Source organism: Myotis myotis, unplaced genomic scaffold (genome assembly GCF_014108235.1).
Source record: "Myotis myotis isolate mMyoMyo1 unplaced genomic scaffold, mMyoMyo1.p scaffold_m19_p_7, whole genome shotgun sequence".
Lineage (NCBI taxonomy): Eukaryota > Metazoa > Chordata > Mammalia > Chiroptera > Vespertilionidae > Myotis > Myotis myotis.
This window is the reverse complement of record NW_023416379.1, coordinates 3,276,314-3,298,153: the sequence shown is the minus strand read 5'-3', so window position 1 is coordinate 3,298,153 and position 21,840 is coordinate 3,276,314. Positions and strand designations below refer to the sequence as shown.

The 21,840-nt window shown below is 55.5% G+C and overlaps 1 protein-coding gene across 3 annotated transcripts in view; it reads right to left on the bottom strand.

The window, feature by feature from the left end:
* AGPAT4 (1-acylglycerol-3-phosphate O-acyltransferase 4) overlaps window positions 1–21,840 on the bottom strand; it is a 57,739-nt gene that overhangs the window by 25,783 nt on the left and 10,116 nt on the right. For all 3 annotated transcript variants that reach the window (XM_036316115.1, XM_036316114.1, XM_036316113.1), the window contains exon 2: window positions 9,243–9,494. In XM_036316115.1, the coding sequence (XP_036172008.1) occupies window positions 9,243–9,420 (178 nt within the window). In that variant the 5' untranslated portion in view covers window positions 9,421–9,494. The remainder of the gene's footprint in view (window positions 1–9,242; window positions 9,495–21,840) is intronic.

The following is a 21,840-nucleotide window of genomic DNA, read 5'->3' as shown; positions in this document are numbered from 1 at the left end:
AGAATGCTTTGCCAGACGTTACAATAGGATCAAATAGTAATTAGAATCCCACTAATTGATACTTTGTAACAATTCAGAGGCCGGGATGAAATGTGTGGCGGCCCCACAGCAAGAATTAATCATCAGACGAAACGCTGTCATCAGAGCCGCCCCTGGGGACACAAGCGAAGGCCACTGCATCACCCCGTGGCCTCGGTGCCCTTTCCTGGGAGACACACATCCCCCCACCCCCCGCATCGCCTAGGAAACGGAGATGCTCGCCGATGGAGACGATGGGCAGCCCATCCATCAGCTTGAAGCCTGGTGATGAGGCCAAGGAGAGGCATTCCTCATCCAGGTGGAAATCTACCCTGAGCTGAGCTCCCTCCCCCGGAGGCCCGCTGAGCAGAAGGCGCGGAGGGTGGGGAAGCCGCTGAGGGGAGACTGGGGTGCCAGTGCCTGCAGGGACATGCGGTTCAGTGAACATTCACTGAGAACAATGCCTGGGGCTGAGTGGAATCCAAGGGCCTTGCACTGTTGCACTGTTGGAATGTGCTTTTCATGACGTTGGGGTGCCGGTGAGGAGGCACCGGGGGGCTCCAAACACCCCCCACACCCAGGATGGAAGCCTTTGCCAGCACCTGCCTGGGTGGAGGCCCAGCCAGGCTTGTGCTAACCCAACACGAAGGTGCCTGCTGCCTCCGACCTGTCCTGTCGCTAATCCGCCTCTGGCTGGAGAAATGGGAGCAGAATCTGGTCCTGTCGGTTAAAGAGGGGGGCTGGGCTGCTGGGACCCACGGCACAGGAGCAGCCACACACCCACGGGCATCCCACTGCGGCCGGAGGGACAACCACTCGACGTGGCACATGAAGCTTCCAGTGGGAAATGACTCACACCCTGGCCCCTGACGGGGATGACGGTCCGGCCTGCTGCCTCCCTCCCCTCCCGTGCCAGCCACGCCCCCCCCGCCCCCCCCCCGCCCCCCCGCTCAGCTGCGCCCCTCTCCCCGCCCCCCCCCCCTGCCAGGCCACAATGGCCCACTTGGAACGGCCCCGGTCAGGGCAAGGCCAACTGCCCGCTCCCGGCGAGGCCCCTGCTCCCACGTGGCTCGTTCCTGGTAGCGGTGGCCTCATGCTTTCATTCATCCGACCGTTAGAGAGAGGCGCCTGCTCCCCGGGGACAGAGCTGGCTGCTGGCTGCACGAGGGTGGCCCTGATGAAACGGCGCTGCCCGGGGAGTTTGTGTTCCTGGCAGAGACCGATGCCAGGGCGCAGGGCGGGAGGGGCAGAGCTCTGCGGGGTTGGAGCGGCCTTATAAACGGCGAAGGCCCATCGTCACGGACATCGGGTCCCCAGCACAGCCCATCAGAGGTCCACGCTGTGCACTTATCCCCTGAAGGGACCGTCCCCGTCCCCTCTTCATTCCACGAAATGACCGTAAGCCTCACTCCCATTGTCTGGACACAGGGACAGGCGTTGCCACGTTCCCACCCTGCCCGCGATGCCGTGGCTGGCTGGCTGCCACCCACGTGATTATGCGGGAGCATGACAGTGACCTCCAGCCCAGCCGCGGGGCTCAGCGGGTGAGGGTCGACCTATGAACCAGGAGGTCACAGTTGAATTCCCGCTCAGGGCACATGCCGGGTTGTGGGCTCGATCCCCAGCAGGGGGCAGGCCGGAGGCAGTCGATCCATGATTCTCTCTCATCATCTCTCTCCCTCTCCCTTCCCCTCTGAAGTCAATAACAACATTTTAAGAAAAAGAAAATGACCTCCAAATGCAACGCCGGCCAGACACACCCACCCTCTAAACTAATGGTCCCCAATGGGGGGCGATTTGATGTTTAAGGGGGCGATTCGAGAATGAGTTATGGTTCCAGCGGCCTCATATACAGCATATAAATATATATTGTGACACCCTTATGCATTTCGGTTCTCTATTCTATGTTTTGAAACTTTATTTCCTATTTTTCATATCACTTCATATTATTATTTTAACAATTTCTTCCTCAGGACTTCAACTGTCCTTTCGTTCTTTTATTTTCCTCTTTCACGGACGCCATGTTCTTTGGAAGCTTGTTTAGACCAAGTCAGCGGCTGTTAGGCTTCCTCCCCGTGAAGAGGAGCTCACTTTTGGAATAAGAATTGTATGTGGGGGTGGGGTGGGGGGGGTCAGGATTTTAGAGATGCTTACAGGGCGTGGCCACAAACAGGCTGGAACCACTGCTCTGAACAAAACCTCCCGGAGAAATTACTGTTGACTCGATACCAACTGCTCCTTCTTTCCACTGAGAACCAGCAGCCACGGAGGCCACACTGACACACACGGGTGCTCAGCTGTGGCGTTCGCTCAGAGGGCTGCAAGCGAACAGGTCGCCTTACAGCCTGTCACAAACTCCCCCTGCCCCCCAGTACCCACCGCCTGCTCTCTGAACTCACAGGCCACGTGGTCGCCAGGCGGGCCTCCTGGCAGACTCAGGTTCCTGACCTTCTGGCCAATCCAAGTGCTCATTTTCTTTCCCAAAGTCTGTATTCTGTGGTTTCAGCACAACCTCTCATCTCCCTCCCTCGGCCCCTCTCCCACCGGCGGAAGCGAGCCTGTCTGTCTGTCTGTCTGTCTGTCTCTGAAACAAGCCGGTGTCCTCCTGCCCAACTGCGGGCCACCTCACAGCAGGCCCCGCGCCCGCTCCCAGCCCAGACGGCGGGCGCCCGGCTTCCTGCCTCCCTGACCTTTCTCACATGGAGCCTTCTTTTTCTTTTCCTTTTTCTTTCTCCTTCTCCTTCTCCTTCTTTCTTTTTCTTTTTCTTTTTTTTCTTGATTTCAGGGAGGAAGGGAGAGGGAGAGAGAAACACCAGTGATGAGAGACTCATGGACCGGCTGCCGCCTGCACGGGCAGGAGGGATTGAGCCCAAACCCGGGCGTGCGCCACACCTGGCCCCGTGCAGTCACAGCGGCCACCTGCGCGTTCAGAGCGACCACCACTGACTCCCTCGGTGACAGACGGCAGAGCGGAGCCCCGGCCGCCGAGCGGGCAGGCCCGGCGGGAAGCCAGCGCCGCAGCCAGACGCAGCTTCCTCACGGGGACACCGGGCCCCGCACGGGACCCGACACCCTGACACCCCGACACCCCGACACCCCGGTCAACGCCACGGGGAGCCGCTGCCTGGAGCTGCCCGGGCGAGAAGGGCCACCCACTCCGGCTCCGGATGCAGCTGCGGAGCCGAGGGGAGGGGAGGAGGCACCAAGGCCCCGCTGGGGTTTGCTTCCTTCAGAACCAGCTGGGGCCTGGGGCAGACTGCCCGCCCCCCTCTGCCTGTCTCTGGCCTGGGCGGCCGAGAAGGAACACCTCACAGCGTGCGTCACCCTCGGTCCTGCTGGACCCGAGAGAACCTGTGCACAGGGAAGGGGACATCTGTGCGGTTCTGTACCCTTCTGCTTCGGAGCGTGGCTCTACGGAACCTGGCTTCCCTCGCTCCAAACGGTGCTACCTGAGTTCTAGCTCCCGCGTCCAACACCCAAATCCCGGGCGAAGGCGGAGGCCCTCAAATGCATTTCACAATGGAAGAGAGAGAGAGAGAGAGAGAGAGAGAGAGAGAGAGAGAGGGAGAGAGAATTTTTGTTCCACTTGTTGATGCATTCACGGTTGATTCTTGTACGTGCCCTGACCGAGGATCGAACCTACAACCTTGTGTATCAGGCCGATGCTCTAACCAACTGGGCTACCCGGCCAGGGCCCAAATGTTTTTTGATTATTTAAATAAAAAAAAATATATGCACCTTTAGCACATGCAAATTTTGCACACATAAAAATTGGTTTTATGTAACTTATAAACTATATCCGGTGTCCTTTATCGCACCATCTGTGTGATAAAAGAAACATAAATGAGAACCTCACCTTCCGATACCCTACCGGCCCCTCTCGTTTGCCTCCTGGGCACACACCCCCCCCCCCCCCCCCGGCTCTGAAGACCACACACAATTGTCTTAGGAAGTCACAAGACACCAAAGTCAAACTTATAACCTGACTTGAAAGTCGTAACTCAAGTCACAGGTGAAATTTAATGCTTAAAAAAACAAATGGGCACCTTGGCTAAGAAGTAATTTATTTATAAACCTTGCCAACAGCTAAGATGCCCTGTGCAAGGCAGGTCCCCCTCAGACAGCGTTCCCTAAGCCCGCTGCGGCTTCGCTGCGCCCACAGCACTTGAAGGTCAGTGGTTAAGCTCCCTTGTCAACGATAAGGCCCTTCCTTGTATGAAGGATCCCACATATTCCTTCGACTATGAGTCAAGCATTTACTTGCATCTGTATACACACAGGGATTTAAGAAGAAACCGGTTCTTATTCACAATAAACAAGCAGGTTGTGCCACACCTGTTACTCTTGTCACAAACGTTTACAAGGCCCAGCGCCCTCACCTGTCGCTCTCACTGAATCAGCTGCAATTGATGAGGCCTCGTGGACATGAATGTGCTTCCCACCCCCAGGCCCGCCCGCCACACGGCCAGCACATCTCTGTGATCAGACCTCAATCCCAGGACTTTTATCCCCTAAACACACGACAAAGTGTGGGCACAAAGGCGAATTTGTTTTTGGGGGTTTGTGCGTGTGTGTGTATGTGCGTGTGCGTGTGTGTTTTAAATATATACATATATACATTTTTATTGATTTCAGAGAGGAAGGGAGAGGGAGATAGAGAAACATCAATGAGAGAGAATCGTTGACTGGCTGCCACCTGCACACCTCCTACTGGGGATCAAGCCCTGACCAGGAATCGAACCCATGACCTCTTGGTTCATAGATTGACGCTCAACCACTGAGCCACACCGGCTGGGCCAAAGGGTGAATTTGTAATAAGCTTCGTGTGGAAGAGGCCGCAAAGAAAATGCCAGATTCTAATTAAATCGCTGCTAATCTTCCTGGTATTTCATATATATATGTGCATATATATATATATATATATTTTTTAAATTGATTTCAGAGAAGAAGGGAGAGAGAGAGAGAAACATCAATGATGAGAGAGAATCATTGATTGGCTGTCTCTTGCATGCCTCCCACTGGGGATCGAGCCCACAACCGGGACATGTGCCCTGACCAGGAACCAGACCATGACCTCCTCGTTCATAGGTCAACGCTTAACCACTGAGCCACGCTGGCCGGGCCAATGTTTTTTTAAGCCCACAGTGTCAGAGGGGAAGGGGAGCAATCAGGCCAGTCCTGCCGCCTTTCCCTAGAGATCAGAAAGCACCTCTGCCCCAGGGAGAGGTAATGGACTCCTCCCCAGGCCTCTGTGCCCACCTCCCTCCTCCTCCCTCCGCCTTTCTCCTTCCTCCTCCTCCTCCCTCCTCTCCTCCCTCCTTCCCCCTCCTCCCTCCGCCTCCCCAGCCAAGGCCCGCTGCCCTGCCCGCCTCCTTCGCGCGCTGAGCCAGCCTGCCAGCCTTTCTGCCCACACGTCCAGGCAGGATGGAATGAAGCAACCTTCAACCACCGAGCCGTCCGGATCGAATGTGCTTTCACATTGCCGTGCATGTGCGGGGTCTCGCCTTTAGACGAAAAGTGCTCCCTGCTCGGGGTCGTGCTGGAACCACGCTGTCCTCACGGCCCTGGGCCTCTGCTTCCCACCCCTGGGCGGGCAGCGGCCTCGGACCCACCTGGCACAGCACCAGGCTCCTCACAAAGATCTGAGGCGAAAGGATGCTGACCCGGCTCCGAGGGCCAGGGTGTGCGGCCCGCGTCTCCAGGAGGTCTGCTCGGCCTCGCTCCCGAGAACGTCAGCTGCAGACGATGAGCGCTGCTGACTGTCTAGTGTTCGCACCGCTCAGACCCCGGAAGACAGACCCCAGCGGAGTTTTCACCTGAACGTGGAGGGAGGCGGAGAGTGGGAGCAACAGAAGGGCCGCCGCTCCGACTCCCGGCTCACAGCGCGCATCTCATGGGGGTCAGCGCCCAGCCCTGCTTCCCACCCAGTGGGTCTCGTGGTCGTTATGGGACGCTCTGGGGACATAGAGAGAGGAGAGAGAGGGGAGGCGGTCCCGCCGTCTCACACAGGCTGGGGCACCCGCAAGGGAGGACCTGGGAAAGCAGGGGGCGAGCTGCCAAGGGCGGGACTCATTGCAGTGAGGCGCCCCTACGTCAGCCCCGGATGCATCACCCCCACTTCTACCCATGCCTTTCCCGGGCCTTCCCTTCCCTCCTCAGGTGGCGAGAGAACGGCGCTGCTCAGCTCGGCCCACCGGCGGCAGCGGCCCTCCGGGCAGCGGGCACAGCGCCATGGCAGGGCCCCGATGGACGTGCGAGGGGCGTGCTCCGGCCTCTGGGCAGGACTGCGGCCCTCCAAGCCCTCTGCGCGGGGCAGTGCCCGAGTCTCGGAGGGTGAGTCCTGGAGTTGCATTTAGGCCGATGAGTCATTTAATGTGCGACGGACGAACCACACTTTGTTTTCTGGATTTGTTACCCACCTCAACTCCCAGCAGGAGCAGGGGGGCTAGAGCGCCCCCAGAACATGGACATGCCCCGCCTGGTGTCCGGGAGGGTGGCCTGGTGTGTGCCCACTCCCTCCCCGAAGCACAGCACGGCTCACACGCGGGCACTCCCGGCCGGAACCCCGCCTCTTGCGGCCTGACTGCAGACAGGACCCCGGCTTCTAACCACGTGCTTGGGAGCTGGAGGGGCTGTGGCAGCGCAAAGAGCCTCTCCCACGCGGACTGGGAGCCTCCGAGGGGCGTGCGCGCGGCGTGAGTGCAGGTTCGCCGACGGTGCAGTCGGCTCAGCTTTGTGGGTTTACCTTCGTTTAAACAGACGCCTACAGCCGGAGCGAGGAGACGCTGAAATTACAAGGTGAGAGACAACCGCCTCCTTCCCGATTATGCCAACCCTTCCCGCTGCGGGCACAATTCGGGAGCAGCCGTCGCCGCCTCGGCCCTGCTCTGACGGGCCGTCCCTTTTCTACTCCACGGCAGACACGAGTACCGGAGGCCGTGGCAGAGGGAAGCCTGCGACAGGGACCTGTGACCGAATGGGTGATTTTTTTTCTGTTATATTTTTATTGATTTCAGAGAGGAAGGCAGAGGGAGAGAGAGAGAAACATTAACGATGAGAGAGAATCATTGATTGGCTGCCTCCTGCACACCGCCCTCTGGGGATCGAGCCCGCAACCTGGGCACATGCCTTTGGCCAGAATCGAACCAGGACCCTTCAGTCCACAGGCCGGTGCTCTATCCACTGAGCCAAGTCGGCTAGGGCATCCTCTTTCATCACTGATGTTTTTCTCTCTCTCTCTCCCTCTCCCTTCCTCTCTGAAATCAATAAAAATATATATTTTTTAAAAAAGAATAAGGATGTTCCTATCATTCTTTCCCCTCACAAGTGAGTGTTTTGAGGTTCAAAAATAATGGATTGGACCCATATTAATCCATCTGGACAACTGTACACAGCTTTTATTGTCTTGATTCAAATTCAGGTTGGACTGCTTCATCTAAAGCAGCGGTTCTCAACCTGTGGGTCGCGACCTCTTTGGCGATCGAATGACCCTTTCACAGGGGTCGCCCAAGACCATCCTGTATATCAGATATTTACATGACGATTCATAACAGTAGCAACATTACAGTTAGGAAGTAGCAACAAAAATAATTTTATGGTTGGGTCACAACATGAGGAACTGTATTTAAAGGGCCAGAAGGTTGAGAACCACTGGTCTAAAGGGTTTCAGAATGACAGCAATTCTTGGCATAATCTAAGGTTGCAGAGATTGTTAAGTGGCTTTATTTGAAAGAGCTCATATTTTCAAATACATACACACCCATATATGTAGTTGCTACCGAGGCACTGCATTTTCTACTGTGGAGAACAGGTAAAGATTTAAGGTCCATCAACTATAAAGCCCATCGCTTGACTCCCCATTATTCTGATCCGTCTTTTTCATGTTCATTTTTGAAATTCAGGCTACTTGAATTAGTCATGTTTTAGTAGTCCAGTATAATCAAGCACGAGTGAGCACGTGCGCATACACACACACACACACACACACACACACACACACACACACAGGAATGCATATAAAACAGGGGAAATCTGAACACAGTTGGTGGATTGTGTCACTGCTAATTTTCTTGTTGGGATACTGTACTGTGGTATTGAAGACGTTATCATCGGGGAAAGTGGCTGAAGGGCACACGGGATCTCTCGATATTATTTCTTACAACTGCGTGAAAATCTACAATCATCTGTATATATAAAAGGCTAATATGCAAAGTGTCCCCTCAGGAGTTCATCCGGGAGTTTGATCACTCACTATGACATGCACTGACCACCAGGGGGCGGTATGGAACAAAGGAAGGGCCGGCTGGCAGCTGGGGAAGGAAGGCCCTGATTGTTGGCCAGGCTTAGGGACCCTATCCGTGCATGAATTTCGTGCACCGGGCCTCTAGTTTCAAAATACGAAGTTAAAGAAAAGCAAGAAAGAGAACAATATATTAAATTGCCATTTTGCTTTGTGTGTTTGCATCATCTATCTACACACAGCAGACACTCGCCTGCACCCACACACACACACAAGACCCATGTGTTTCCACATACATGCATTTCTGTGGGGACAACTAAGGCATCATCAACACCGATGCCTCCTCAGGAGGAAATCTGAAGAAACACAGAACGCACCTTGACTCTTCATAGGGTACCTCTGTGCCTGCTGCATGGTGTGCTATTGGAGTCGCTCATTCAAAAACCAATATGCTAAGAGCGAGGACAAAATAGACAACTTCAAGCCACATCCAAACAAACAGAAACAAATATATATGTAGCATAGCACGCAGTGCGAGCCCGGGGAGCCTGTAAGAGCCCGATTCGCCCAGCCGGCCGCAGAGAGAGGCAGAGAGAGGACAGGAGAGGAGAGAGAGGCAGGGAGAGGAGAGAGGCAGGGAGGGGAGAGAGGCAGGGAGGGGAGAGAGGCAGGGAGGGGAGAGAGGCAGGGAGGGGAGAGAGGCAGGGAGGGGAGAGAGGCGGGGAGAGAGGCAGGGAGGGGAGAGAGGCAGGGAGAGGAGAGAGGCAGGGAGAGGAGAGAGGCAGGGAGAGGAGAGAGGCAGGGAGGGGAGAGAGGCGGGGAGAGAGGCAGGGAGGGGAGAGAGGCAGGGAGAGGAGAGAGGCAGGGAGAGGAGAGAGGCAGGGAGGGGAGAGAGGCAGGGAGAGGAGAGAGGCAGGGAGAGGAGAGAGGCAGGGAGAGGAGAGAGGCAGGGAGGGGAGAGGCAGGGAGGGGAACAAGCGCTTACGGCTGGAGACGCAATAGGACAGCCGGCAGTTGAGCCTGCGGAAGAGCTGCTTGTCGATGGGCCAGAGCAGGAGCGTGCAGAGCTGCAGGGCGTTGACGAGGAGCCCCGAGGCGATGAACACGTAGCAGAAGACCAGATGGCACAGGAACTGCGACTTCAGCAGCCCCACGAGGTCCATGGCGGAGGCGCCTCCGGACAGCCGGCCCGCGGGGCGTCCTCCCGGAAGGCGAGCAGGGCCGGGCTCTGGAGCGTCTAGAGACAAGCCAGTGGAGACGTCAGGGGCGTTGTATGTGCTTTTCTGTTCTAAGGCGCGTTTTTAGGGGTTCTGAGGAAGGAGGGGAGAGGAACCGGGGAGAGAACCATAATCGATGCACCCCCTCCGGGGAGTGAGCCCGCGGCCCGGCATGTGCCCGGACCAGGAATCGAGCCAGCGACTCCTGGTTCCCGGGTCCATGCGTAGCCGCTGAGCCACACCCGCTGGCGCTGTGTGCTCCAATAGTCAAGGGGAGACAAAAAGAAAAAAAGGCCTCTTAAAAAACAGACTCTGGTGATGAAATGCCTTGTGCGTTAGCTGACTTGTCCTTGTTAGCGTCTTAGTGTGGGCACAGCCGCAGCCTTTCAGAGCCAGAGCCCCTTGAGCTACCCTGACACCCTGAGCGGTGGGCGCGGCTGTCACCTGGGAGGGGACGGAGACCCCGAGAGGCTGAGCCACGTGGCGGGTCCACAGCTCCACTACCGAGCAGTGGCCCAGCCCTGGGCTCCCTGCCCTCAGCCCCGCCAGCTCCCTCACCAGTGGGGCGCTCACAGCCGGGCCCACATCTCTGGGGTCCCCCCAGCTGCCGTCTCTGCCTGAATAACACTCTCCCCACACCCTCACCTCCCAGCTCTCACCTCATGCCCAGCTCTCAGCTCCTCCTGGCAAGACCTCCCTGAGTTCACACCGGCTCTGGGTGAGGTCACGGGGTGACCCTGGGGGCTCCACCTCCCCAGGCCCCTGGACTAGGGTGCAGTGCGCACCCTCCACCCTTCACCCCCAGCCGCTGTCACGCTCCAAGCACACGGTTATCTGGAGGACCAGGGGGTCTCCCCAGCTCTGGGCACACGCTCTCCTCGGAGTCTCAGGTAGGAAGTAAGCTGAGCGCGTGCTCAGCCCCTGGAGAGCTGGCCCTGGGGCCAGCCCCGCCGCTGGGCCCCTCAGAAGCCCTCCCAGCCTCTCTGGAGGTTTGGCATTTCCTTCCCCACAAAGGCAGGCCGCTTAGCCCTTAGCCTGGCAGCCAGGTGCGTTTTGGTGTTGGCGTTCTGGAAGGAAGGCAGAATGACCCCGGCCCAAAACAAACAGGAGGACGTGTCCTCAGCCCTCAGCCCTCACCGCCTCGGGGACCAGCTCTAACTGAGTCGTCCCCGGTTAAAAATCGCCCTCCGCTGGCCTGGCCGGAGCCCGTATGCCACTAGCTGATTCCACGCTTTATGGAGCAGCCGTCTGTCCGACGCCCTGGACAGTACAAGATGCCATCTAAGCAGCCCCACTCCGCACGAGCCTTAAATTACACTCGACTTCTTCATTCTCTCCTCTAGCAACCACCCTGCGTCTCGCTCTAATTTCAGGACGAGGAAAACGGAGGCGTCTGCGTTTCTATGGAGGAGTTGGTTCTGATCAGCGTATAGAGAAAACCCGATTCTAAAGGGCTCTTCTGCCTCATGCAGGGCGACCTCGGAGGAAAACGGACGGACACAGGGACAGCCTGCACCCTTTCCCCGCCGGGAGGAAGCGGGGGGGGGGGGGGGGGGGGGGACTGGACGGGGGGGGGCTCCGAAGGCCGGGGCCGGCTCCCGCATCTACAGGATGGAAAGCGCTAGACACCACGTGATCCGAACAGTCACCATGCGGCCGGATCAGACACGGAGTGATTTACACACCTGACCTCATGACCTGCCCGACCCCACGGGGGGAGGATGGTTACCCATTTCATAGATGGGGAAACTGATGTTCAGACAAGGTCACATGCCAAGGTCAAATGGTGAGTGGACGTCTGGGACCCAAGCTCATCACTCGGCCACTATTACGCTGTTGGTGACACGGACGCCGAGGCCGCCAGGCTTCACGGGGGCTGGGCCTTGGCTTGCCAACTCACGGCCCATTTCTCACTGTCGCCGAGCAACTGTCCTGCTTCCAGGCCCCATCACGCCCTCCTTCAGGGTAGACTGCCCCCTCTCCCAACCCCAGGCCAGCTCTCCCACAGCCCTGGGGTCCCGGGGTCTCGGGGTGCAGAGAGCCGCCTCAGTGTGCACGTCTGCAGTCTCGGGGAGCCCCCCGCTCCTCGTTTCCACCAGCCATGAGCGCATGAACTATTTCCTAAGACGCTCGGTGGGAAGACATGTTTCAGTTACGTTCAAGCGTGGAAGTTTCCCAAAACTTTTCCCAAGTCCTGACACAAACCCACCAGCACGGAACCGGAACCTGACACGCTGCGAGGACAATTCACCTTCCAGGGGGAAGCGCCCACATGTCCGCTGCCGGGAGCGCATCCAGGGAGCGAGACCTTCACGTGCGGGAGGAGACAGGGTGGACGTGAATCAAAATCATTGCTATGATCTCCGTCACCATCACTGTCACGCGGGGCAGTGGCCCTCCGCTCCAACACACCTGTGAAGGTTGGAAACCCATGGAGGTCGCTGTCCCCATAGGTCTATCAGGTGGGGAAGGGGCCTGAGACCGCTTGGGCATATACTGTAGGAGCTCTGGCCTCAGGCAGGCCCCTAACAGCTTCCTCCTTGTCCCAGGAGCCCCTGACAGCCCCTCCTCTGTCCCAACAGCCCCTGACAGCCCCTCCTCTGTCCCAGGAGCCCCTGACAGCCCCTCCTCTGTCCCAGGAGCCCCTGACAGCCCCTCCTCTGTCCCAGGAGCCCCTGACAGCCCCTCCTCTGTCCCAGGAGCCCCTGACAGCCCCTCCTCTGTCCCAGGAGCCCCTGACAGCCCCTCCTCTGTCCCAGGAGCCCCTGACAGCCCCTCCTCTGTCCCAGGAGCCCCTGACAGCCCCTCCTCTGTCCCAGGAGCCCCTGACAGCCCCTCCTCTGTCACAGGAGCCCCTGACAGCCCCTCCTCTGTCACAGGAGCCCCTGACAGCCCCTCCTCTGTCACAGGAGCCCCTGACAGCCCCTCCTCTGTCACAGGAGCCCCTGACAACAGTCCGCCCCCTGGAGGTGGTGGGAGAGTTCAAAGTGGTCAGGGTACCACAGGCCCTGCTGGGCAGATGCTGACCTCTGACCCATGGGCGGGCACATGGCACCCACCCCTGGGGTGCATGCCAGGGACTGGAGCTTGGAGGCAGCACTCCGCCGAGCCCACTGAGCGGGTGGTGCCCGAGGGTCCACTCAGAGCGGCCAATGAGAGGGACACGCAGCGGCCTTTCCTTCTCTCCCATGTCTGCCCCAGCGACTGGGCTCTTCACCCGGCTGGTCCCTCTCCATCCTCCTCCCATTGACCCTGGAGTTCTGAGAGCCTGCTGCTGCCAGCCCCGGCTTCCTGGGAGGATGTGGGGACATTGGGCGATCGATACAGCCAGATTTTAAATCTTTCATTTCTTTGATTTTCATAAAGGGATGCCAATGGGCCCGGGCCATTTCCCCGACTTGATTCATGCCTAATGGACGCGGAGAGAGAGTTATTAGAAAACAAATGCACTTAAATGCTTTCCGGGCATGAATCATTGATGGAGGCCAGGACTGCTGGGGTGAAGCCCAAAATAAGCTGACTTCTAGTACCCTTGTTTCGGGGGGGGGGGGGGCGGGGGGAGCGGACCGCAGACACTGCAGCGCTCGGGGATGAAGGATGCTTCTGGGGTCACGAGGACTGGCTGTTCCTGAAAAGTTTCATAATGACAGCAGTGCTGGGACCAGGCAGGCCCGTGCGCCTGCTTCCCGACTTTAATCCGAGCTCAGGGAGAGGGGCCGGTCTGAGCAGCGAGCCTCGGCTTCTGCAGCAGCCGCAGGGACAGCTATTCTGGGACTCATGCAAGCGCGCATTAATTCACCGTGACTGTATTCATCCATCGCCTGTCCACGAAGCTACCCGGTCGGCCATTCAGTTAAAAATTCATTGGGCCCAGCTGGTGTGGCTCAGTGGTTGAGCATCGACCTAGGAACCAAGTGGCCACGGGTTCAAACAAATCCCGGTCAGGGCACATGCCCGGGTTGCAGGCTCAATCCCAGTCGGGGGTGAACAGGAGGCAGCCGATCAATGATTCCCTCTCATCATTGATGTTTCTTTCTCTCTCTCCCTCTCCTTTCCTCTCTGAAATCAATAAAAAAATATACTTTTTAAAAAGATCCAAACTGCCAAAACTGATTTGGTTCAGTGGATAGAGTGTCGGCCTGCGGACTGAAGGGTCCTGGGTTCGATTCCAGTCAGGGGCATGTACCTTGGTTGCGGGCACATCCCCAGTGGGAGACGTGCAGGAGGCAGCTGATCGATGTTTCTCTCTCATCGATGTTTCTGACTCTCTATCCCTCTCCTTTCCTCTCTGTAAAAAATCAATAAAATATATATAAAAGAAAAAAAAAGATCCAAATCATTAAAAAAATATCCAAAGCATTTGTTTTCTAATAACTCTCTCTCCGCATCCATTAGGCATGAATCAAGTTGGGGAAATGGCCCGGGCCCATTGGCATCCCTTTATGAAAATCAAAGAAATGAAAGATTTAAAATCTGGCCGTATCGATCGCCCAACGTCCCCACACCCTCTCAGGAAGCCGGGGCTGGCAGCAGCAGGCTCTCAGAACTCCAGGGTCAATGGGAGGAGGATGGAGAGGGACCAGCCGGGTGAAGAGCCCAGTCGCTGGGGCAGGCACGGGAGAGAAGGAAAGGCCGCTGTGTGTCCCTCTCATTAAAAATAAAAAAGTCATTGGCTCTTACTGCTACAGCTTGACTCACACCACTGCAGTGGACTTCTGAAAGGGACCCCGGGGATGCTCAGAGCCGCTAGCGATGTGGAGAGCTCCATGGCCCCTGAACCACAGCCCTTCCCGGGAAGTATTTCCAGGCCCCAGAACTCCTCCCACTTCTTCCAAGATAAATCGGTGCTCGATAAATATTGATTCAAGCTGAATCTCTAGATCCCCTGATATATGTCATTTCCACACCAACAACTCTGAGTTGTCAGGAACAGTCTACAGAAGTGACAGCGTGAGCTGACAACATCCGGGGTTTCCTCCCACTACAGTGCGCACGGGGCAGCGGAGGTAACCGTTTCTTCTCCCTGCGAAGGCCACGCAGATAAGCCGCACGACCCCTTGACCCGCCACAGGGCGTGGCCCAGCCCGGCGCCCTCGCCCACCAACACGGAAACTGCAGGAGGCAGAACACCCGATGGACAGGGAAACAACTAAAACGAAAGCAGATTCCCACTTAAACCCCAGCAGGGGAGCTCCGACGTCGGTCTGGAAATGGAGTCAACGTTTTCTTCCCCTTTAACACAGTGGTTCTCAACCTTCCTAATGCCGCGACCCTTTCATACAGTTCCTCATGCTGTGGTGACCCCCAATTTCATTGTTACAAATTGAACATAATGAAAGCATAGTGATTAATCACAAAAACAATATTTAATTATATATGTGTTTTCCGATGGTCTTAGGCGACCCCTGTGAAAGGGTCGTTCGACCCCCAAAGGGGTTGCAACCCACAGGTTGAGAACCGCTGCTTTAACACAAAGAATTTCCTATTAAAATACAAATCTGGTAGAAGTAAAGGAAACGATACTCACTAAGCCACGGATATTTTTAAAGGTAATTTCCCCCCATTATAACAGCATTTCACGTTCATTATATAAAAGTTGTAAAGTTCCTACCCCGGCTGGTGTGGCTCAGTGGGTGAGCCGACCTGTGAACCAGGAGGTCACGGTTGGATTCGGGCCAGGGCACATGCCTGGGTTGCGGGCTTGATCCCCAGTAGGGGGCGTGCAGGAGGCAGCCAATTGATGTTCTAGCTCTCTCTCTCTCACCCTTCCTCTCTCTGAAATTAATAAAAACAAATTTTTGGGAGGGAAAAGGTTGTAAGATTCTAAAATGTAGCAATGTCAGTGCCTGTAACAGCCACTGACATTGGGCTGTCTTCTTGGTCTCTGGTGAGTGCACGGCTTTTTCTTTTTCACCAGCAAAGCCACTGCGGACTTTTTACTTTTAAATATAGGTGAGCTCTTATATGAGATCAATGTCAACGTCCTTTCTTAACCTTCAGTGAGAGCCTCTTCCATGCCCACACCACAATGCAAACCCCCCAGCCGTCACGCTGGTGTGCCGTAGTCATTACATCACTGCCGCATCGCAGTATATTTCGGCTTTTTTTCTTTTTTTAATATAAGTAATGCAATGAGTAACTATTTGAGGCATAAAGCTTTATTTTTCTTTCCGATATTCAAAAGAATAAATTCCCAGATATAGGATTCCTGGGTTCAAGGGACAAACATTTTAAGGCACCTGGTAAATGTTGCCAACTCGTTCTCCAAAGGCCTGTAGCTCTTTACGCCCTCACCAGCAATCTACAGAAATACCCCTCGCAGCACAAGCAGGCCAGAATTCACATTAACAGCACAAAAACCAGGATAACTTCATATGTCAGAAGTCGTGTCTCGCTTGATTTTGCATTTTTGGGGTAGTGGGTGAAGCTGGATATTTTTTAAACAGTCATTGAACTACTGCTTTCTCCTTATCTTCTCTCTCTCTATAAGTATTTATTTATCTATAAAAAGACCTATCTTTTTATCTGTCCTTCACTATCTCTTGCCTACAGATTTTCATTCCTGTTCATTTAGACCAGTGGTTCTCAACCTTCCTAATGCCGCGACCCTTGAATACAGTTCTTCATGTTGTGACCCAACCATAAAATTATTTTCATTGCTACTTCATAACTGTACTTTTGCTACTGTTATGAATCGTAATGTAAATATCTGATATGCAGGATGTATTTTCATTGTTACGAATTGAACATAATTAAAGCATAGTGATTAATCACAAAAACAATATGTAATTATACATGTGTTTTCCCATGGTCTTAGGCGACCCCTGTGAAAGGGTCGTTCGGCCTCCAAAGGGGTCGCGACCCACAGGTTGAGAACCGCTGGTTTAGCGTGACCGCCTTTTGCATCTGGTTCACTTTTATGTTTAGCTTCTTGGAGTTTTGGATCCGTATGCAGAACTGTGGTTTCATTTATAAAGTTTAGGAAGGTCTTCTTTCTACCCTTGCTGCTTCTTCCATGTCTCGCGTCCAGTCTTTCCATACGTGACTATGTGGTCTGCCTGGCATTAATTTTGGCTCTGATGCTTCAGGGAATCAAATGGATTTATTTCCAAAAACTCACCCAGCTGTATCCGAGACACTTAATGAAAAACCCTTCCCGACTCCACCAGTTCACACTACAGTTTCGCACGGTCAGTACCAACCAGCGCACTTTAGCCGCGCATTTTATCAATGAAACACGGGCGTCGGGCGCAGGGGGGCCAGCCCCTTCGTGCCGTGATGAGGGACAAGGCAAGCTGCCCGAGAGCGCTGGGCTCGCCCTCCTCGGCCCCCCCTGCCCGGCTCCTCTGCGGCAGCGAAGGGTTCGCCTGCGTTACCCACTGGCCCTTCCCAGCCTGGCCACGGAGCCCAGCGCCCACGGAGCCCAGCGCCCACGGAGCCCAGCGCCCACGGAGCCCAGCGCCCACGGAGCCCAGCACCCACGGAGCCCAGCACCGCGGGACCCGGCAGCGAGAGGGGCCGCTCTCGTCCCCACACTCCAGGGCCTCGCGAGCTCTGACTCTGCAGAAATCGACCCAGAGGATGGCCCTGCGGGAGGAAGCAAGCAGAGGGGAAGAAGTTCCGACTTTCAGGAGGATGGCGCCAAAAGCCAAGAAGGAAGCCCCTGTCCGCCCAGAGCCGAAGCCAAAGCAAAGGCTGGAAGGAAAGAAGGCAGCGCTGAGGGCGCCCAGCCACAGAACACAGATCCGCGCGCCACGCCTTCCGGCGGCCCACACATCTCGGAAGAGCGCCCCCAGGAGAAACAGGCCTGACCACCCGCCACCAAATCCCCGGCCCCCAGGTCAGCCGGGAAGGAGGCAGGAGACAGCACGACACTGTGCTCCTTGTGGTGTCAAGGCCAACAAGCACCAGGTCAGCGGTCAGCAAACTCATGAGTCAACAGAGCCAAATATCAATAGTACAACGATTGAAATTTCTTTTGAGAGCCACATTTTTTAAACTTAAACTATATAGGTAGGCACATTGTTATTAACTTAATTAGGGTCCTCCTAAGGCTTAGGAAGAGCCACACTCAAGGGGCCAAAGAGCCGCATGCGGCTCGCGAGCCGCAGTTTGCTGACCACGGCACCACGTCAAACAGGCTGTGAAGAAGCTCTGTGACCTTGAGGTGGCCAAGGCCAAGGTCACACCCTGGTCAGGCCTGATGGCGAGAAGAAGGCGTGTGTTCGCCTGCCTCCTGACGATGATGCTGTGGATGTTGCCCACAGAATTGGGACCATGTACACTGAGGCCAGCTGCCTAATTCTAAATATAAAAATTTTACACTGTAAGAAAGGGCGGGGGGGCATATTATGGACCAGAGAGCAGGGCACGGAAGCCTGGGGGTGGCAGGGGGCCTCGGCCGCCTTCCTAGGGTCCATCTGAGGGCCCGGGGCCAGAGCTCCCGCAGGATCTGCAGGACAGGACGCAGACCCAGGAGGCCCGGACACGGGACACCGAGGCCCGAGGGGCAGCAGGCAGGGCCCAGTGCCGGCCCCAGGCCGGAGAATTCCCCTTCCCACCAGGTTTGTTCGGTGGTTGCTGCTGGCGATAGTAAACAGTCCACCCCGAGGGTTCCTCAGCATGGAGGACTTCCTTGACACTCCACGGGGTCTGTGTGTCTTGACTCAACCGGACTGTGGTTTTGCTTCTGCTTTTAGGTTAGGACAGGGGTCCTCAAACTTTTTAAACAGGCGGCCAGTTCACCGTCCCTCAGACCATTGGAGGGCCGGACTATAGTTTAAAAAAAACTATGAACAAATTCCTATGCACACTGCACATGTCTTATTTTGAAGTAAAAAAACAAAACGGGAACAAATACAGTATTTGTATTTGCATGTGGCCCGCGGGCCGTCGTTTGAGGACCCCTGATTAGGAGCTGCATCCGTGTCGGAGGCGAGCGTATCCTACATGAATTAGAAAGTTAGGAGTCATTACAAGTGAATACATAGGAAATGACGATAAAATATTAAAGGGAAGCCTGGGCAATTCTGCTCCTTCTAAAAATTCTTCTCGGAGTCGACATTCAGATTGGAAGAGAGCCGTAAGAGGGCCAGGAGGGCCAGCGATGGGGACGTCGGTGCAGTGACAGACAGATGCTTGTCACACACAGAGTCACCAAAGACGTGTCCGGTATGAGCCCACTTTTACAAGACAAAACAGTCAGCGGTTCTCTGTGCTCAGGAAGGATCCTGGATGCTGACTCATGGAGCTTTTATTCTACCAAGTGTTTACCACTTGGGTAATATATTTAGCTTTTTAAGAAAAAGTTCAAATTTTTACAGTGTTTCCGGTTACTTAAGCATGTGAACATATAGGACTTGATACTGACAGTCCTCTGATGTATTAGTGAACCCATTTTACAGGTAAACAATGAATGGCAGCTCGGGGAAGCTCTATGACTCGAATGGTTTGGCCGCTAATCTGTTTGGTCCGTCCTTCTCTGAGCCTGTTTCCTCGTCTAGCGTTCCCATCAGCCCTGCCTCACAAAACTGCTAAGGGTGAAAAATAGGACAACTGATCTGAAATACTACCAATGATGAAATTAAAGTGACAGATATGTAGGTCAGTTCACTGGCTGTCTTTTCCCCTGGCTTTGCTCTCTACATCCCTGCCCCCCTTCTGTTCACAGTAAGAAGTAACTAAGTGTCAGGGAATTTGGGGAGCACCCATCCTTACAAAACCTCGAGGTGAGAAGTATGGCTTAGCAGGTGGTTCACTGCTGGGAGACGTACCCCTTTAACCCTTGATCTAAGCTTTAGCCCAACAGTAAGTTCATTCTCAAAGGTCAGTAAGTACTGACTCGAATCAGAGAACAAGAAACGGGCTCATTGCCAAAAGCACATGCATTTTGGATCAGGTAACACCCTTCACAGGACTTCCTGGTTTCTAAGAAAGCAAATCCCGGCAGAGTGGAGAGTTCTGGAAACACATGCTTCAAAAAAGCCAGTGCCCAGAGCTGCTCAGAAGCAGGCACACGCCGGCAGACCACGTCTCCCTGTCCCGAGGGAGGGACAGGCCCGCCCCTGCTGCACACGCTAAGCCATGGGCACACGAACGAGGTCAGGACACTCGGGCTCCCGCAGCGTCTGAGATCAAGCCCCAAAGACATGAAAACGGAAGTCCACGCTCACCCTTGTACGTGAATGCAGACAGCAGCATTATTCATAGCTGCTGAGAGATGCGGAACAGCCCATGTCCGATAACTTTCCATACCTGGGATATTACTCAGCCACAAAGAAGCATGAATTACTGTACATTCTACAACATGGGAAGCTGCCTAATTGCCTTCTCTAGCAGAGAGGTGTGGACAAGGAACCCAGAAGGCTGGTGACCCTTGAGCCCTGGCAAAGGTCAGAGCTATGCACCAACTGTTTAGTGGAGACAATGGTAGCTGAAGCAACTTCCCTACCAGATAGTCATGTACATCCTTACTGATAAGACAGTCTGCCTGTTACTGGAACTTGCCTAAGGGCTATGGGGGATCCCAAACTCAATAAGAGGATGGCAAGGCCTGAGCACGAGTGGAGTCCATCCTCTTGGGATGGGCTCTTGCCTGGCCCCCCAATATTTCCAAATTATTTCTTGTCTCGTCTCTTTCATTTGCGTGCGCCCCCTCTTCCAGATCCTGAACCCTGAGCCACGCGGGACGTGGGGGAACATACACAAATCTCAGAAACATGACACCGAGTGAGAGAAGCCAGGCCCGCGGCCCCCCTGCTGTGTGACCCTGTGGACTGGAATGCCAGGAGCGGGCCCACCTAGAGGAAGCAGAGTAGCGGCTGTCCCACGGGAGGGGCAGGGAGGGGCTGGGCGCTGACGGCCTAGAAGGGTGGGTTTCTTTTGGGGTCAGGAAAATACCCTAAAAGTAGAAAGTGGAGGTGCTTGCACAGCTCTGAATAGGAACATACTACAAGTCATTAAACTGTATACTTTCAGTGGGAGAACTTTATGGTGTGTGATTACACCTCATAACATTGTTTAAAAAACCAAGTCGTGGGCCGACAGAAGATCAGGTGTGAGCAGGGCCGGCTGGCAGTCCCCGGGGCGGGACCGCACACATGGCACGGCTCCTGGGAGTGGCTGAGGCCCCGCGATGGGGAGGAGACCGAGGGCCGTGTCAGCGCAGGAGCAGGCCCTCTCCCCTCGCCAGCCTGGAGCCGAGTGGGACGGCAGTGTCCACGGTGACGTCAGGGCCACCAGGACGCTGTGGGGCCTCCCAGCTGCTGGTCTGATCTCCCTGGGACTGGGGCCTGAGGTAGGAGGGGCCCTGAGAGCAGCCTGTGGACAAAGGCTCTGGGATAGTTGGCAGGGAGCCCGAGGAGCCGAGGGAAAGCAGCCCGGCGTCCACGCCGCCACCTGGGATGACCAGGCCCTGGGCCGAGGACCAGAGGAAACCTGGGGGGATCAGACGTGTCTCCCTTCACAGAGGCTGCCTTTGGTTCCAGACCACCCTCTTCCGGGACTTCCTAGTTTCCAAGAAAGTGAGTCTAGCCCTCGCCGGTGTGGCTCAGTGGATAGAGCGTCAGCCCGAGGACTGAAGGGTCCCGGGTTCGATTCCAGTCAAGGGCACATGCCTGGGTTGCGGGCTCCATCCCCAGTAGGGGGCGCGCAGGAGGCAGCCGATCAATGATTCTGTCTCATCATTGATGTTTCTCTCTCTCTCCCTCCCCCTTCCTCTTTGAAATCAATAAAAACTATGAAAAAAGAAAAAGAAAGCGAGTCTACTGGTGTTGCATTCCTCTCGGGTCCTGAGCGCGACTGCTTGCTTCTGCTCACTCCTCCCGAGGCACCCATAGAGGGTGCGGGGCCACACTGGCTCCAGCAGGCCCCCCGGGGTGACGTTCAGGTGACATTTCAGGACTCAAAGGCGCAGGAGAAATGACCCGGGAGCTGCAGAAGCAGCCGCCCCTCGATGGCCACGGGAGCAGAGCTCCGAGACCGGCGGGAGCAGAGCTGCGCCCAGCGGGAGGGCGTCTGTGCCTCCCGCACCCCAGGGGCCAGCGGGCCCGCACGCAGCAGACGCTGACGGAGGGAGTTTGTGAATGAAAGCTGGTGGCCGGCCAGAAGCGTCATTTAGTTAATGAAATCAGCGGGGAGATAAATAATTGAAGGAAAAGCAATGGGTCCATTGGTTTGGCAACATCAGAATGTTCACGTTTCCTGAGTGTAAAACAAACGAGCCAGCAAGACAGGCGTTCAACCCCTTACTAGTGTAGCATAGTGAGACACTAGGGAAATCTCAGGACAAGGAATAGGGAAACCGAGGCAGGTGGTGAAACAGCAGTTTGCAGCCACCTAGTAAACCCATCTTCCCTAAACCAAGGA